The sequence below is a fragment of the Portunus trituberculatus genome, chromosome 44 (genome assembly GCF_017591435.1).
Source record: "Portunus trituberculatus isolate SZX2019 chromosome 44, ASM1759143v1, whole genome shotgun sequence".
Lineage (NCBI taxonomy): Eukaryota > Metazoa > Arthropoda > Malacostraca > Decapoda > Portunidae > Portunus > Portunus trituberculatus.
The window spans coordinates 24,989,323-25,007,450 of record NC_059298.1 but is presented as its reverse complement, the minus strand read 5'-3'; the positions used below and the strand labels follow the sequence as shown (position 1 = coordinate 25,007,450).

Below are 18,128 nucleotides of genomic sequence, written 5' to 3'. Positions count from 1 at the left end.
AAAAAAGATTATGACCACAGCAACCACAGATGATTTATGACATATACATTAGCAACAACTCATCTTCAGTATACCACCACTGAAGCAAGCAATTTTCACACCTAACCATGACCAACACACCAAATCATGAACAAGGAGCTGAGAATCTATCAACCTTCAGCATACATGTACATATTCTATCCACCACACAACAAATTGTGTTCCTTCTACTTTTATTGACCAACAGCATTTGCAGTTCCTAAACTTTCAGAATATTTCTTTGAATTCTTCACACTCTCATCTTGAAATCTTAAACCCAAGCTCCACCAATTCAAAAGTATCCCACATTATGTTGTAAAGACTGCTCTCAGGCAGAACATGATAGTAATTCATTAAGAGTATGTTACTTCTTTTTACACTAACATTAGCACACAAGCTGGTATCAAAAACAGTGAATAATTTTTTTTTTTTTTTTTTTTTACGTAGGGAAGAGGGCCAGCCAAGGGCAAAAAAAAGAAAGTTAGAAAAAAAGCCCACTTGAGCGCTGGCTCTCCAAAGAGTACAAAAAGTGCCAAAACCGTCAGCCAGAATTAGGGGAGCAAATGCCTCGATACCTCCCTCTTAAAAGAAGACAAGTTGTAAGAATTCGGAAATACAGATGCAGGGAGGGAGTTCCAGAGTTTACCAGTGAAAGGGATGAATGATTGAGCGTACTGGTTAACTCTTGCATTAGAGAGTTGGACAGAATAGGGATGAGAGGAAGAAGAAAGCCTTGTGCAGCGTGGCCGCAGGAGGAGGGAGGCATGCAGTTAGCAAGATCAGTAGAACAGTTACCATGAAAATAGCGATAAAATATAGAAAGGGATGCAACATTTCGGCGGTGAGAAAGAGACTGAAGACAGTTAGTCAGAGGAGGGAGTTGATGAGACGAAGAGCTTTCGATTCCACCCTATCAAGCAAAGCTGTGTGACTGGAACCCCCAAACATGCGAAGAGTACTCCATACAGGGACGGATAAGGCCCTTATACAGAGTAAGCAGTTGGAGGGCGAGAAAAACTGGCGGAGACGCCTCAGAACACCTAATTTCATAGAAGCTGTTTTAGCAAGAGATGAGATGTGAAGTTTCCAGTTAAGATTATGAGCAAAGGACAGACCGAGGATATTCATTGTGGAAGAGGAGACAGTTGAGTGTCATTGAAGAAGAGGGATAGTTGTCTGGAAGGTTGTGTCGAGTTGATAGATGGAGGAATTGAGTTTTGAGGCATTGAAAACTACTAGATTTTCTCTGCCCCAATCGGAAATTTTAGAAAGATCGGAAGTCAGGCGTTCCGTGGCGTCCCGCGTGATCTGTTAATTTCCTGAAGGGTTGGACGTCTCTGAAAGAACGTGGAAAGATGTAGGGTGGTATCATCAGCGTAGGAGTGGATAGGGCAAGAAGTTTGGTTAAGAAGGTCATTAATGAATAATAGAGAGAGTGGGTGACAGGACAGAACCCTGAGGAACACCACTATTAATAGGTTTAGGAGAAGAACAGTAGCCGTCTACCACAGCAGCAATAGAGCGGTCGGAAAGGAAACATGAGATAAAGTTGCAGAGAGAAGGATAGAAGCCGTAAGAGGGTGGTTTTGAAATCAAAGCTTTATGCCAGACTCTATCAAAAGCTTTTGATATGTCTAACGCAACAGCAAAAGTTCCACCGAAATCTCTAAAAGAGGATGACCAAGACTCAGTAAGGAAAGCCAGAAGATCACCAGTAGAGTGACCTTGACGGAAGCCATACTAGCGATCAGACAGAAGATTGTGAAGTGACAGATGTTAGAGAATCTTCCTATTCAGGATAGATTCAAAAACTTTAGACAAGCAGGAGATTAAAGCTATAGGACGGTAGTTAGAGGGGTTAGAACGGTCATCCTAATTAAGAAAATGCCATTAAGAGATTGTGTTCTTCATCATATACTTCATATGCTAATGTAGTGATGCAACAGATAATTACTATATGGTAATTTACAAATAAGTTCCAAAAGAAAAGTTCAAAGCATGATGACCAAGTAAAATAAATTCCTAATGCAGAATGCACACAAGTTAACAATATGCTGTTCTGTGGATTGACTGACCTGCTACATTCTTGAAAGCTTCAGAAATGCTGTCATCATGCGACCGCACACAACACAGCAAGCGACATCTTTTCTCCCACAGCTGAATATAATGACTCCTAGATTGGAGAAAATACATCATCATTATCAGCAGACTCATCTCCTGTACTTAAGAATAAAGAATTAGTGCTCCAAAAATTAAAATCTTGTAAAAAAAAGTAATAATGTTAATTGCTACATAAAAAAACTACGAAATTAAAGATCTAGGAATGAAATTCCTTATGTATATTATCCCAAAATCCACACTTGCATTGATGATCACCATCATCATTTTCATTTAACATCTGCATTTTCCCATTTAGGGTGGGGTTGGATAGGCGATGACTGCTTTCCACAACTGGCAATCTTGTGCCATATGTTCTCCTACTCCCAACAGATTCATATTCTCCATCACATACTCCCTCCATCTTTTCTTTGGCCTTCCCATTGGCCATCAGCCTCCAACCCTCACCTCCTCCACCTTGCTCAACACCCCTCCTGCTGCCCTTCTCATGTGTGCGAGCCATCTCAATCTTCTCTTCCTCAGCTCAACAGAAGGATCTTTAACTCCATACATCTCCGCTACCTCAATGCTGGATCTCCTGTCTTGCCACCTCACTCCTGCCATGTATCTCAACATCCTGTGTCACAGCTACATAGAATATCTGTCAGTCTGTCTAACAACACCCATGTTTTTGGTTCATACAGAAGACCAGATCTGACACAGGCTTCGTATACCTTCCTCTAATCCTCAGTTCTATGCTGCAATTTACCTATAAACTGGCAATTTCTCGCCATTTTCCCCATGCAGCAGCTATTTTCACTCTTTTTGCTCTCTCTCTGCACCTGCTTCATAGTCTAACATATCTCCCAAGTAGCAGAACTGTTGTACCTCCTCCAACACATCTCCATTCACCTCCATTGGTGACATCATTTGTTACACATAGTTCACAACACTGAGTTTGCCCCAACTCCTCGTCTGCAACATCCACATGGCCATCTTCCTAGCTGAATTCTTTCTCTACCTTCATTTGCAGTCACCATTAGTTTTTTCTTTTTCATGTTTACTTTCAGTCCCCTCTGCTCCATCTCCTCCTTCCACCTATCAAACATGTCAGGCACTTCTTCCCTGGATTCTGATGTCAATACCAAAGCATTGGCATTGAGTACCTCCCACAGGCCATCTCCTCTTGCCAGTTTAATAGCCTCCTCCATTACTGGTATTGCTGATCACCATGTAAACTTATCATACACTGGAATGGAGCTGACCTCAATGGTGCCTTGAATCCCTGAAGGAATTCTACGAATTACACATGAAGGCCACTGTCTAATAAAATCAATCAATTTTGAGTAATCTCTTATGAATCCTAGTGAGCAATAAAAACAAGTTAATCATCAATCATCTTACATAATCCAAAGATGGGAAAATGTTAACAATTGAAGCAAAATAAATACACAAAAAACAACATTTTACATATAATTAAAAGACCATCACAACATATGAAGTCTCTCTCTCTCTCTCTCTCTCTCTCTCTCTCTCTCTCTCTCTCTCTCTCTCTACACACACATATATGTATATATCTACAGTATGTGCATAAAATTCTTTATGCAAATGCAAACTACACAATTCTACTACATAGTTTCAAAGAGTACTAGAAACATAAAAGTAATCAACAATACAAAAAGTAATTCTACACATTAATGGAAAAAGCAACATACAACACTAATGAATGCAAAAACAGAGCATCTACAGGGAAAAAATCTACATGTAAAAAAATACAGAAGCCAAGTAGCCTACCCAAGAGTTCCACCCTCGACTACCCCTTGCCTGGATGGTCGCTTCATGGGGTCAAAGAGCAGCAGGATCCCCAGCAGGATGAGGGCGATGGCTACCCATGTGTAAGTGACCAAAGCTGAAACACAAGTGCCAAATGCAAAACTAACATTAAAGATGACAAGAAAAATCTGCCCTAGTAACCACAAAGACATAAGTGACTTAAGTGACACAGAAAAGCTGCACATATGTACATAGTGATTTTAGACAAGTGTTACCTTTCATAAGCATTGGCAAAGCAGTGTCTGGTTCACATTCAATATCGCCCATCAAGATCCACACTGATCCTATGATGTTCCACGCCACCTCAGGGATTCCAAACACAACTCTGTTCAGGATGAGAGGGGAAATTAGATGTAGGCGCCGCAACAGCGGAGGTCATATGGCGCCGCTGTTCAAGATGAGACATTGATTGCACAAAGAAAAAAAAATCTTTATTAAAATATTTCATGACATGTCTGTGACAATTATTTCTTCCAAGCATTCATTAAATCACAATTACAGTGTCTCCAGAAGATGGCACTTTCATACAGCACCTGGTAACAATGAGAGCAGGGACATGCTTTCTGGGGAGGGCATTGACAATGGTGCCTCGAGAGCTGTGCACCACCAGCATCACTGTGATGACCAGTGTTACACCCAAAAGCACCAGGCTGACCAGGAGAAAGAGGCGAAGCAAGTAACTTCCATGAGAGCACCTGGATGTGTCTGACTCATGTTGCACCAAGATAGCTGTGGTCAGCCCCAACCTGTCAGGTACATGCCAATATTGAATACAAACAATATGAGGTTACACTTAAATTCATCAAAGAATTACAAAATGGAAATTACTAAGGATATTCTTCAGATTCATTATACAAATTGTAAAAGTTTTACACATTAAAAACTATGCAAAGTATTTCTATTAAAAATGTTCATACATAGATGTACATACTCCCTATAGTAGCAGTACCCAGTGACAGACATTAGCAACACAATAAATGATTCCATCAGTGAAAAATATAAAAAAACTGCCAATTAACAAAAGTTTTTGCTAACAATAACTATAACTAAGAGGTTTTATAATTTTTATCATTATCAGAAGTATTACAATTATTAACACAAAATTATGACAAATACATTAAAATAGTGATAGTTCAAAAGACATTTCATTCACATCCTAAGCAAACCTTAGCTAAAGTAAAACAGTTTTGCATCACACCAAATGTCCTTCCATCATTGGCATGAAGCTAGCAGTGAATCAGAATCATGCAACAGTAATGGACTAAAACAAACAAAGAAGAATAAATAGGCACAGTGAGCCTCACCAGACAGACCGCAGGATGACCTCTATGATGCCAGGAATGACCAGGTCATCACTGCCAATCCTCCAGCGCCGGTTGAACACCACCAGGGCCGGCATCTTCTTCCTTCACCCACTAACTGTTCACATGACATGAGAGACCATGAAAACACCATGTGATAAAACTAATCAACTCTCTATTCTGATGTAAAAAGTAAAGACATTGATCAAATCATGGGCATTTATACAGTGAGTTGTGTAACACTGAGAGCAGGTATTTTGAATATTTTGAAAAAGTTTCATTCTTGTATAAAATCAAATTATTGCAAAAAAACTTTTACAAACCCAATAAAATTATTAATCTCATGTATTTACATAAGTATAACTCCAACAGTCTGGCCAAATATAAATATGACACCTATCATACTAGTAAACCTGTGTATCTGTTATGAATTCCAACTTAATGTTCTAGTTAATTTTGTCATTAGTAATTTCTTTCACATGTTAACCCCTTCAGTAATGGAACACATTTTTACCATGAGTTTTGGGCACAATTAGACAATTGTATTTGTATTAGGAAGGATCTATGGAGCTCAGAAGAATAATGTCACTATTTTGACCTCCACATAAGTTTCTGGAGCTGTATGTGTCATGGTACTACAGGGGTTAACCATATCCTCAAATGTTATTCAACATTTTTCTAATTCCCAGAAAAGGCCAGATATGAAGGATTAGTCTTGATTATTAGTGTCACATATTTATTACATCAATATCAACTATATTCTTTGTATAGATATCAAGTGCAGTAAACATCATTTTTCATTCTTAATATTGATTTATACGAATTATTTCTTTATAAGATTTTTCTTCAACAATGCTGCACAATTACACGTAAAATATTACAAGCCTTTGAAGTGAATATGGTCTTGTTAAATATATTTTAACACATATTGCTTACCTTAATGATGAGTTGAAAACTCTGGGAAATATGATTAACATTGCAATAGGAGCCTCAAAGTTTACCAAATATCACTTTGATTTTATCACTTATCTTTAGGTAAAGTGGTATCACGTCACTGCATCTTGTCAGTAGTTCAGTTCTTAGCAATACACACCTAATGGTTAATCCATCTTAGCTTCAAATCAATTTGCCAATAGCCATGACATACCAAAGATAGGTATAACACTCGTATCTAATGCCTCATCTTTTTACAACTCTAACAATGCGATCCCATTTTTTTTTTTAAAGATAATCCACATTTATCCACAGTAATTTATTTATTTATCTATTTATTTCTTTTTTTGTGGGAGGGAGCCATTCACACACAGATAGCTATTATAACAGCCACCCACATCTTCTGGTAAATAGCACACTGTACACTGTTATCCACACCATCAATTAGTATTCACAGTGAGTACACAAATTTCAGGCAGTGGTTAGGTTATATCAAAAACTATAGAGTTCAAATATCACAATAATGACAAAAACAGTGAAATTAGTTACACAATAATAGAAAAAACACAGTTTGTCTGAGAGAGCAGGACTAACATAATTATGAAAGTTTTTCTAGTGATTCCAATTAATAATATTCAATGCAAGTCACACAGAAGAAAAACTTTGGTTAATGCTGAAGCAACACAAGCATGAACATCTGAGGGCAGGGTTGTATTAGGTCAGTTTTTATTAAATTCAGGACACTAATTTCACTGTTAATCTATTGGTAAACGAGATCATGATTTGAAAACTGTCTCAAAATTAGTATGGTAAAGTTATTCCCATAATCCCCAAATGTTTTAGTTAAGAAACTACACAAGAGAGAATGCAGAGGTGCACATCAATACATGTTGTTACCTTTTCTCCCTGCTGCACTACTGGCTGGAGCTATGACCACATCCCAAGGTCACCATAGCTTCTCGTTTCATTCTTATCGCAGTGGCATGCGTCTTATCAAGGGAAGCGGCTCTTTAAATAATCAGAATTCCCCTTTCATATCATAACCTTTACCGATTACCAACACAACGCTCACTACCACCAGGACAACAAACTAGTACTACAAAACAACATTGCAACACACCAGTACTTTCAGTATGTAAATACGAGATGAAAAAAGGAATGAAAAACTGAACCACGCCTACCTTACTGTTAACACATCACTCTTGCCTTCTCGCTTCACATATCATTGTTGATAAGGTATTTAGAGGTGCATGGCATTGAGGGAGAGGTAAGCCGACACACGGAAGAACAGACAGACAGACAGGCAGGTAAGGGGCAGGTAAGGGCAACGGTCAACTACTGTTGTTGTTCAGCCGTCACACGGATTACTAATGAACTGTCAGATTTCCACCCATAACTACATACTAATCTCATGACATATGAATTATTATCACTATTAGCAGAAAAAATATCACGAGAAAATTTCTTTAAGCAAATCAAGTTTTTTTTTTGTGTGAGTATGTGATGGTTTCTCTCTATGCATGACCGGAACTGAAATAAGTGCTGGTATTGACGAAATAATAGGAAAGTAATTAATATAATGAGTCGATTAACATCTCATTATCTTAAATTACTACAGTGGTAAAAATGTATCTTTGTATTTTTCACGTCATTCGTTAATTTCTGGGTCATTTCAACGGATCATCAGTAAGCTGTCTTCCTCCGAGCTCCAGCTGATTAGTGTTTACTTCTGCAGCAGGCGGCACGTGGAGGTGTTCTCGCAGCAGCCACACACACAGCCACAGCCGCCACTGCATAACCACTGGCTCACCACATACAATTATCGGTAATTATAGTTGTGTAAAGAAAGTATTGTCTTTTAAATAAATGTGGATAGTGAATGAAAGGTGTCATTTGGAATACAATAGTGATACTTTCAGCAGCTGCCATAGTTAGAGTAAAGTGGAAGTGTGCGTTACGACACACTAGATTAATTATTGTAGGGGTACAGGATTCATAATGAGGAATACCATGGGACGGCATTGAGATAACCAGGTAGTGTGCGTGAAGACATTAGGAGTACAGTGAAATAATGATCTTGATTAAAAGTGAGATGAGACTTTCTGTTATTACTTTTTCTAATAGTAGAACAATGTGTCTGGGAGTGGACAAAAGGATGTTGTACTTTGATATGAAAGAAAGTGATAAGGTGAAGTAGGGCACTGTGAGAGGATATCATGTCCTGTCAACTAAGTAATAATGTAATTTGATTGCTGGGTTTAATGCTAATAAACATAATTATATGTAGTCATTGTTATTATTATTAGTAGTAGTAGTAGTATACAGCTTGAATTTGTAATGCATTATTAATATGATCTGTGTTGAAGATAGTGTGGCAGCATGTCCAACAGTGTGGCAGGACTGGTGCAGTATGTGGTGGTACGGAAAGACTTATTTACCTGCCTGGCTTGGCCTGTGGGAGCTGTCATTGCCCAGGCCTGTCATGCTGCCACGGCTGTCACCCATCTCTTCCATGACGATGACAACATGAAAACCTACTTAGCAGATCTGGACAACATGCACAAGGTATGTGCTGTTTGGACTCCTTGCCATTCTAAAGTTACTGTAGGGTTATAATGTTCACAAATTAATGAACTCTTCCAATTATATATGTAGAGTAAATCAAACTGGCCCTTTGCCGTATAAAATAAAATGAGGTCTTTATTGATGAATATAGGTAGATATTTATTTCACATTCATGATTAGCTATTGGTCTAGATATTGCCTCCATACCTGACATAGTATGCATTAAGTGCTATCTTGCAGGTTGTGTTAGGAATAGATGGTGAAGCCAAAATAAGACAGCTGTCAGAGAAGCTGAGTGAGGCAGCAGTGGATCACAAGCTCTGGATAGAGCAGCCTGAGGACATCCCAACCTGCCTGGTGACCAAGCCTTACCCCAAGCAGGAGGTGAGCAAGTACTTCAAGAAGCTCAAACTCCTGAAGGTAGACGAAGCACAGGCACAGTCACCAAAAACTGAAGAGAACACCTCTCAGTGACTGTGACTGCAGAGAAGTAAGTGCTTGTGTGGCCTTGGAGGAGTAAAAGTAATTGGTTTGGTTTGGAAGTGAACAGATGCTGATGTGATTTATGGAAGTGACCTGGTGATGTGACCTGAAAAGAGAGAGTATCCTCTCTGTGACTCAAGAAGAAAGAAAGGCAACCAGTGTGACCTCCAGGAGTAATTGCCACTGTGACCTGAAATAGCAATTGGCAATGTGACCTCAAGGGACAGCTGGCACTGTGACCCTAAGGGACAACTGGCAGTGTGACCTCTAGGGACAACTGGCACTGTGACCTCAAGGGACAACTGGCACTGTGACCCCATGGGACAATTGGCAGTGTGACCTGAAGGGACAACTGGCACTGTGACCCCAAGGGACAGTTGGTAGTATGACCTCAAGGGACAACTGGCAGTGTGACCTCAATGAACAACAACTGGCAGTGTGACCTCATGGGACAACTGGCAGTGTGACCTCATGGGACAACTGGCAGTGTGATCTCAAGGGACAACTGGCAGTGTGACCTCAAGGGACAACTGGCAGTGTGACCTCAAGGGACAACTGGCAGTGTGACCTCAAGGGACAACTGGCAGTGTGACCTCATGGGACAACTGGCAGTGTGACCTCAAGGGACAACTGGCAGTGTGACCTCATGGGACAACTGGCAGTGTGACCTCAAGGGACAACTGGCAGTGTGACCTCAATGAACAACAACTGGCAGTGTGACCTCAAGAGACAACTGGCAGTGTGATCTCAAGGGACAACTGGTAGTGTGACCTCATGGGACAACTGGCAGTGTGACCTCAAGGGACAACTGGCAGTGTGACCTCATGGGACAACTGGCAGGGTGACCTTAAGGGGCAACTGGCAGTGTGACCTCAAGGGAGAACTGGCAGTGTGAGCTTAAGGGACAACTGGCAGTGTGACCTCAGGAGACAACTGGCAGTGTGACCTGAAGGAGCAACTGGCAGTGTGACCTCAAGGGACAGCTGGCAGTGTGACCTCAGTTAAGGGACAACTGGCAATGTGACTTCAAGGGACAACTGGCAGTGTGACCTGAAGGAGCAACTGGCAATATGACCTGGAGAAATTAGTTGACCGTGTAATCTTGAGTTATTGAGGCGCGGAACATTATTGAAATGTGTTACTTATGTAATAACGCGCACTTGTGTGTGTGTGTGTGTGTGTGTGTGTGTGTTCCATGCATCTCTACAATAAACAGTTTACTGGCTCGTAAGTGTTTTTTAGAACTCACAAAAGAAATAATGCATTGCTACCGAGCCACACTCATGTTTCCTCAACATTTGTCTGCCTATAGTTTGGCACGTGCTGTAAACGTACACGTGTCGCCAAGCCTTTCAGTGTTTTCACGAGTATTATATTACATTTCGATCATTGTTATTATTGCTATCAGTTTCCCTCATTGAGTCCCAGTGATACTTATAGGCAGGGGAGAGATATCGTGTTCCATGAGCCAGAAGCCACTCTCAGCTGTATCCTTCTCAAATTCAGCGCTTCACATACTGCCAACCGCATCAGGTACTGCTCGTGTAACTGTTCTGCAATATCCTTGGTGAATAAAGCATTCCAAGCCTTAATACTAATGACTATCCGACACTAATATTACGTAAATGGTACAAATGAACGTTGACCTCTAACATGAAGAATACCAGAATTATATTAGTGATGAATAAACGAGATGTGGTAACTACTGGTGTATGAGAGGCGGGGCCGCGAGCGCTCACGTTCGGCCAGTGCTGCCGGGGATGGCAGAGAATAACAATGTGCTGGAGGAAGATGCGGCACGCGCCCTCACCAAGCTTCGTCTCTTGTGCACGAAAATGGTTCAGGACGCTAGAGATGCGGGCGTCACCACGGAAGAGATTAAAGCCGCATATACGGTGATGAAGTACAATGAGTTAGATGATAGTGTCAATGAAGATAAAAGCAAATGCGGCGATTCCACCAGAGTAGTGAGTGCCAAGCAGTGGCACTGGCACCAGTGGGCGGGTGTGGGGGCTCTGGTGGCGCTGCTGGTAGCTGTTATATTGTGTTACTACGGTGATATTGTTAAAACCCACTTGATTACCTCCAAATGCTTGGTCAGAAATAATTATATTGTAATGGAAGCCACTCGGCCACCCACCAAGTGCGGGCGTGTGTGCAGCGGTGTGGGCGGTGCCCTGGAGCTAAGTGCCAATATTTCGCGGGAGGAGTTTGAACGGTGGGCGTACCTCTCAAGGCCGCTGGTGGTGAGGGGAGGTGCCGCCCACTGGCTAGCACTAGACAAGTTTTCGGTGGGCTTCCTGCGGAGTTTATATGACAGTATCGAGGGATCCTACGAGGCTGTTGCAGAGGACTGTCAATTCTTGCCTTTCCGTAGCGAGTTTCTTGACCTTAGGACAGCTCTTGCCATGCACCCTGCTCGCGCCGCCGCCCGACCCGGCACCAAACACTGGTATTTTGGCTGGTAAGTGACTGCCTCTTGTACATGATAACAGTATTCGGAGAGTTTACGTGTTGAAAATAGGATATTATTATGTGTATAAGATTTTAGCTACCATAAAGTTGCATGACAACAGGCACGTGGGCATGCATGTTAAGCTACAAGTGAAGTGTTTGTGTGTGTGCGCAATGGTAGCTGTTTATCTATCCCCTTCTCTGAAATTATCTTTTTATCAAACTTCTCCCTGTTTTATCTGTCCTGTTGATCATTTTTCAAGAGCGTGACCACGGCAGGAAATTATCTCCGCACGCTGACATTTCACCATCCTTGCCACTTCAGACCTCACACTCACCCATTCTCCCTCTTTTTCCTCGTCGGGGGACCTGCCCTTGCACTCGAGCAGGGTTCATTGAAGACCTTGCTTGCACCTACCGCGTCCTCCTCCTCTTCTCATTCTCACCAATTATCTTCAGGTGAACAAACTATCTCAAGGTACAGTGCTTCATTTAACTTTTTTCCACTTCATAACAAATTCTTTTCTCATTTTATGATGCTTGCCAAATCTACTGCGTGTACGTACACTTTCTTCTCGGTACTCTGTGTATAGGATACTCAGACCGCATGCTCTTTTTAGCCAACTCATTACCTTAACTCGGATGTGGCTAGATAGATAGATAGAGAGAGAGAGAGAGAGAGAGAGAGAGAGAGAGAGAGAGAGAGAGAGATTCCAGGGTGACAGGAAAACAGTCAAGGGATGGGCGTTTGGCAGAGGATGTGGCGCCCGGCGGTGTGGCCTGCAGGGGAGGTGGATCATTGTGTGACGGTGGCGAGGGTGGCCGGTGAGGGTCACTTCCTCTCCTGTTGTGATCCTCTTCCGGGGTGAGGCGAAGGGTGGACCGCCCAGCCCGAAGCGAGGGGAGGGGCGTGGTGGGCCCGGCAGGTGGTAGTTGAGACACGCGAATCAATGTGACTGTACCTACGTGCCCTCCCTTCCCCTTCCTTCCTTTCCTCCCTCCTTTCCTCCCTTCCCTTCCCTCTCTCTCGCCCTCACAAGCCTGCTTGCCCCCCTCCCTGTCACTTTTCTCCCTACCCATTTCCTCAATTATGGTTATTAATTATACATTTGCATGTTGCTTAATTGCCCTTTGATGTGTGTGTATGTGTGTGTGTGTGTGTGTGTGTGTGTGTGTGTGTGTGTGTGTGTGTGTGTGTATTGTGTTGTTTTGTGTTGTGTTGTGTTATGTGTGTGTGTGTTGTGTTGTGTTGTGTTGTGTGTGTGTGTGTGTGTGTGTGTGTGTGTGTGTGTGTGTGTGTGTGTAAAGAGACAGCACACAACTTTAAAACCGCAAGCTTTACCTCACCGTCTGCTTCAAGGTTACTCCAGTTTGTTTTTGTGCATTGTATTCAGAGTACAAGCAGGGAAGATATGCTTGGGAAATGATTCAGAAGACGCGAGCAGTGTCTAATATTCTTCTGGGAGTTTGTTAAGAGAGAGAGAGAGAGAGAGAGAGAGAGAGAGAGAGAGAGAGAGAGAGAGACCCATACATGATAGCTTTCCCCTTCAGGAGTAACTGTTCCCCCGGGGTTAGCAGCGTCCTGAGGCAACTAGCTCCCCGCCCTTCCTTCCTCCCGGCCCTCTCGGAGTCCTCAGCACTGGACTGGATATTCATGGGGTGTCCGGGACCGGGGGCTGCCTGGCACGTAAGTACTGTTTGTATTTAGCCGGACTGAACCGTCACCTCCTGTCTTTGTACTTTTAATAACTGTAATGTCACTAATTATGTATGAAAGCAGAAGCTGAAACGAATGCTAATGGCTCACGTGAAACTTTGTATAATTAGGTTGATGCATTTTGAAAAGACAGTCACGCACTCTCTCTCTCTCTCTCTCTCTCTCTCTCTCTCTCTCTCTCTCTCTCTCTCTCTCTCTCTCTCTCTCTCCAGCTAGACTACGTGCAACGGCCGTCCTGGCAGGCGCAGATAAGAGGCACTAAGACGTGGTACTTGAGGCCCGTGCCCGAGTGCCATTCCCAGTGCCAGCCCTTCAACGTCACCGTACACAGAGGCGATATTAGTAAGTAGCTGTGAAACGTTAATGTTCTGAGCTCTGAATAATCCCTAATACCTAAACGAAAACTGCTTCATTATACATACAGGTGTACATTTAGCCAAAACTGTGCACCTGTGTAGCTATTCTATAACATTAAGACCTCCCCCACCCCCCCTCTCTCTCTCTCTCTCTCTCTTACACAGTTTATCATTATTTTTCTTCCTCTTTTCTTGTATTTTTGCCCTCTTTTATTTGTTCTCTCTCTCTCTCTCTCTCTCTCTCTCTCTCTCTCTCTCTCTCTCTCTGTGTGTGTGTGTGTGTGTGTGTGTGTGTGTGTGTGTGTGTGTGTGTAACCATTTATCATTCTCGCACATAAAACAGAGAGAAGAGAGAAAAAAAACCTGTACCATACCATAATAATTTCTCCCTCGGTGTTTGTTAGCTACGGGCTGGCTGTTGGATCAATGGCCCGTCTCATACTCCCTTTAGTTCGCCACGAGTTGCTTCTCTTCCTTGTCTGGAGGTTTATTCACCTTTAGGTTCAGCACCCCATTAACTTAAGCCGCGGCAAACATTCCAGGCCTCTACTCAGTGCTGGTGCTTTAAGTCAACACTATTGTCTGAGAAAACTCTTGCGTGAGGTTATTTAACTAACTGAGGGAGGGGAGGGTTGTGTAGGGAAGGGACCGTAACGTGCCTGTGTGTGTGTGTGTGTGTGTGTGTGTGTGTGGTGGTGGTAGTTATTGTAGTTGTGGTGATGATAGTTGTTGCTGTTGTAGGTGGTGATGGTAGTGGTGTTATTGTTGTTTTGTAAAAGTAGCAGTAGTAGTAGTAGTAGTAGTGGTAGTAATAGTAGTAGTAATGGTAGTTGTAGTAATGGTAGTAGTAATAGTAGTAGTAGTAGTAGTAGTAGTAGTAGTAGTAGTAGTAGTAGAGGTAGTAATAGTAGTTGTAATGGTAGTTGTAGTAGAAGTAGTAATAATAGAAGTAGTAATAGTAGAAGTTGTTGTTGTTGTTGTTGTTGTTGTTGTTGGTGGTGGTGGTGGTGGTGGTGGTGGTGGTGGTGGTGGTATCAGTGGTAGTGGTATCAGTGTTATTGTTGTTTTGTAGTAGTAGTAGTAGTAGTAGTAGTAGTAGAAGTAGTAGTGGTGGTGGTGGTGATGGTGGTGGTAATAGTAAGTTTGTTGTTCTTGTTCATGTTGTTTTGAGGTAGTAGTAGTAGAAGTAGTAATAGTAATAGTAGTAGTAGTAGTAGTAGTAGTTGTTGTTGTTGTTGTTGTTGTTGTTGTTGTTGTAGCAGTAGTAGTAGTAGTAGTACTAGTAGTAGTTGTTGTTGTTGTTACAGTAGTAGTAGTAGTAGTAGTAGTAGTTGTTGTTGTTGTTGTTGTTGTTGTTGTTGTTTTAGTAGTAGTAGCAATAGTAGTAGTAGCACTAGTACGGAGAAGCAGCAGCTGTAACAATAGTAAAACATGCATTTTTACCTACACACAAAGCACACATTTCTCTCTCTCTCTCTCTCTCTCTCTCTCTCTCTCTCTCTCTCTCTCTCTCTCTCTCTCTCTCTCTCTCTCTCTCTCTCAGTGTTTACCTTTACGGAGGGGAGGGAGACGCAGAGATAGAGTTGCAGACTGAAGTAAGAACGTCTGACTCAGTTGTTTTCTTGGTTTGCAGTATTCCTGGACACCAACCAGTGGTACCACACAACCCACATCCACGAGGGCGACCTCTCCATCACCCTGGGCTCCGAGTATGACTGAGAGAAGTAAGCAGGCAGTCTAGGCGATTCTTGACCCTTGGTACCCCTGCTCCTTGAAGTGTTCGTTGCCTTGGTTGATAGGGGATGAATGGGTTCGTTTGCAGAGAGAGAGAGAGAGAGAGAGAGAGAGAGAGAGAGAGTTATGTTTATTGTCCGTATATAAAGTTTTCATTCTATACACCACCACCCCGCACCCACAAAGCCTTAATGTACATCCACGTCTTACTGCTGTACTCTCCCTCTTTGGACACTTCACAGAAACTTTAGGAGATTGATCTCAAGGGCGGATAACGTGACCGTGAAGAGATAGATAATCAACAGGAATCGAATCTGTGGCAGGTAGGGCACTTACGGGAAACGCATTTAGCGTGAGAGTCCTGCCAGTGATTTGATCCCTGTCATATACCTCATTCTCTTGCACTCGTTGGAGGAGGTGGTAGGAGCTCTGTTCTTTTTTATGTAGGAGGGAGAAACTGGCAAATGGCAACAAGATGATGATTATACAAAAAAGGCCCACTGAGATGCCAGTCTCCGAACAGGATCGAGAGTTGGCTAAAAGAATGAGATGAATGTCTTGAAACCTCTCTCTTAAATGAGTTCAGGTTATAGGTAGATGTATGGGAATACAGAAGCAGGTAGGGAGTTCCAGAGTTTACTGGCGGTTATTGGACCACTACGAGCGTTGTATAGTCATCGCTGCTTTTTTGTCAGAACGGCACATCACGTGGAGAATCAACGGTTCTGGTCACGGTGGAGATACTTGCATATCCACCTACACAGTAATTCTTGTCATGAGTTATAAGCATTATTGATGAATAAATTGCTTGGTGACAGAAGGAAACCAGGACAAGAAGCTCACTGACCCGCTGCGTGACTAATGCATGCAGACAAAGAATAATTATTTGAGGGGATTTGCAGAAAAGGAGATACGAGTATGCCGTGGATAACCTTGAGGGTGGTGGCGTCATGTATTATGCTCCAGACGTTTCTATGTGTATCAAGGTGGCCGCGGAAGACTAGACTCGCTACCTAAAGTTCGAATCTTTCCCATTATTAAGGCTGTATTTACCTGGGGAAGTCTTCTGTCAAGGTTAATATTGTCAGTCTGTCCTTCACCGCGCGGCTTTAACCAAGAAAGAGAACCGCTGCAAAGGCTTATCCCATCACCATTACTGGACTGGACTGGATAATAGAGAAGAGAATTGGGGACCATAAATCTCGGTTCCGTCAGTGTGACACGGCCTGTGTTCATGTCTGAGGCTGAGTGACTGCATCTTTCATAGCGGTGCAGATCGATCCTCTCTTGCACTTAAGAATTTGTCTCTTGATACCAAACGCTGTCATCTTCCCTCCACCATACTCCGTCTGAACCGACCACTGTATGTATAGTAGAGGTATACACGAGCGGATCCCTTTCCTACGTATACATATTTCATTCCCTGTGTATAGATTTTTATTTATTGCATATATTCTAAGGATCGGGTGGTCTTGGTTTCTACAATATAAATTAGGACAGCGGAGAAGAGAACACACGATGAGATATTTGAACTATATAACACTACCCTGAACACTTCCATAAGGCAAAGCTAATCAGGAATAAAAAGACTAAATTCCTCACGCCACGTTCCCTTCACCGCCATCCAAACAAAGAACACAAAGAAAGATCAAGCAGCAACATGTTATTTGGCCCTTACGAAGCTGTCTATTCTTATAACACTGGCGACACAATATATGGATTATTTCTCTAAAGTGCGAGTATTTTCGTCTGGTTGTATTTTTGTACTGTCCTGGAAAATATATGGTAATTGTTGTGTCTCTCGTCGTAATGGATAGGGTCTTATTACTCAAGCATTTAAACGTGTCCGCGTCTAATCTCGGCTATTTTGAAGACTAGTTAAATCTGCTAAGCGTTTCTTTTTCAGTCACAATTTTCTTTCTTCCTTCCTTTCATTCTTTTCTCCTTTCTTTTTTTTCTTCTTCTTTTTATTATTATTGTTATTATTATTATTATTATTATTATTATTATTATTATTATTATTATTATTATTATTATTATTATTATTATTATTATTATTGCTATTATACTATTATTTTCTTTTCTTCGTCTTCTTTCGTCCTCTTATTCTTTTCTTCTTCTTCTTTGTCTTCTTCGGCGTCGTTGCCGTTCACGATCCTAGTGATGATCAGGAAGTGTTTTGCCTCATCAGTGGGAACAACACTCATGAGAATCCAATTTACCATCTTCGTGGCCTTAAGAAATAGTCTTATGAGAACCCAAAATGTTCAGAGTGTGGGAAGTAGAAAGCGTAAGTTCCGTCTCATATAAATTTTATTCTCGTCATCACTGCTGCGTGTCGTAATGCTCTTAGTCCTTCGGTATTTTTAACCCTATGACTAGTATGGGCGCGTCCGTCATTACCCTCTGGAGCAGCGTGAAAGGTGTATGCTTGGAGACACAGACGAAAGAAAGACTTGGAGGTTGATTCTCTCTCTCTCTCTCTCTCTCTCTCTCTCTCTCTCTCTCTCTCTCTCTCTCTCTCTCTCTAAGAAATATTCATATAAGATAGTTTGTCACAAAAAATAAGCAGCATAAAGAAACATGCATAGATGATTAAAGAAAAATTGTGTTAGTGTCTTTCGTTGTAACAAATCC

General features: G+C 41.9%; 3 protein-coding genes across 10 annotated transcripts in view; 2 read left to right on the top strand and 1 right to left on the bottom strand.

Annotated features, from left to right (window-relative positions):
• LOC123518668 (diacylglycerol lipase-beta-like) overlaps positions 1-7,529 on the bottom strand; it is a 44,885-nt gene extending 37,356 nt beyond the window's left edge. For 2 of the 5 annotated variants that reach the window (XM_045279616.1, XM_045279613.1), the window contains exons 1-6: positions 7,364-7,500; positions 5,253-5,367; positions 4,482-4,694; positions 4,164-4,273; positions 3,910-4,024; positions 2,094-2,191 (exon numbers count right to left, since the gene is read on the bottom strand). In XM_045279616.1, coding sequence (XP_045135551.1) covers positions 2,094-2,191; positions 3,910-4,024; positions 4,164-4,273; positions 4,482-4,694; positions 5,253-5,347 — 631 coding nt within the window. In that variant the 5' untranslated portion in view covers positions 5,348-5,367; positions 7,364-7,500. Of the gene's footprint in view, positions 1-2,093; positions 2,192-3,909; positions 4,025-4,163; positions 4,274-4,481; positions 4,695-5,252; positions 5,368-7,079 lie in introns of all 5 variants that reach the window. The other 3 variants (XM_045279615.1, XM_045279617.1, XM_045279614.1) reach the window with 3 other exon arrangements.
• Positions 7,530-7,899: 370 nt separating this feature from the next.
• On the top strand, positions 7,900-10,822 carry LOC123518671 (putative peptidyl-tRNA hydrolase PTRHD1). 2 transcript variants are annotated; one of them, XM_045279620.1, is made up of 3 exons: positions 7,900-8,007; positions 8,549-8,747; positions 8,988-10,822. In XM_045279620.1, exons 2-3 carry the CDS (start codon positions 8,562-8,564, stop codon positions 9,219-9,221), a joined length of 420 nt encoding a protein of 139 aa, XP_045135555.1. In that variant the 5' UTR covers positions 7,900-8,007; positions 8,549-8,561; the 3' UTR covers positions 9,222-10,822. The 2 variants fall into 2 exon arrangements, with proteins under 2 accessions (XP_045135555.1, XP_045135556.1); XM_045279621.1 differs by having other exon boundaries at positions 7,912-8,007; positions 8,553-8,747.
• A 24-nt stretch (positions 10,823-10,846) lies between these two features.
• Positions 10,847-15,727, top strand: LOC123518670. Of its 3 annotated transcripts, XM_045279618.1 has the most exons (4): positions 10,862-11,694; positions 13,236-13,371; positions 13,614-13,743; positions 15,391-15,727. In XM_045279618.1, the coding sequence occupies exons 1-4, from the start codon at positions 10,943-10,945 to the stop codon at positions 15,474-15,476; spliced, it is 1,104 nt and encodes a 367-aa protein (XP_045135553.1). In that variant the 5' UTR covers positions 10,862-10,942; the 3' UTR covers positions 15,477-15,727. The 3 variants fall into 3 exon arrangements, 1 of the variants encoding a protein (XP_045135553.1); XR_006678861.1 differs by lacking the exons at positions 13,614-13,743; positions 15,391-15,727 and adding an exon at positions 12,074-12,143 and having other exon boundaries at positions 10,847-11,694; positions 13,236-13,292; XR_006678862.1 differs by lacking the exons at positions 13,614-13,743; positions 15,391-15,727 and adding an exon at positions 12,074-12,162 and having other exon boundaries at positions 10,847-11,694; positions 13,236-13,272.
• The last annotated feature ends 2,401 nt before the right edge of the window (positions 15,728-18,128 follow it).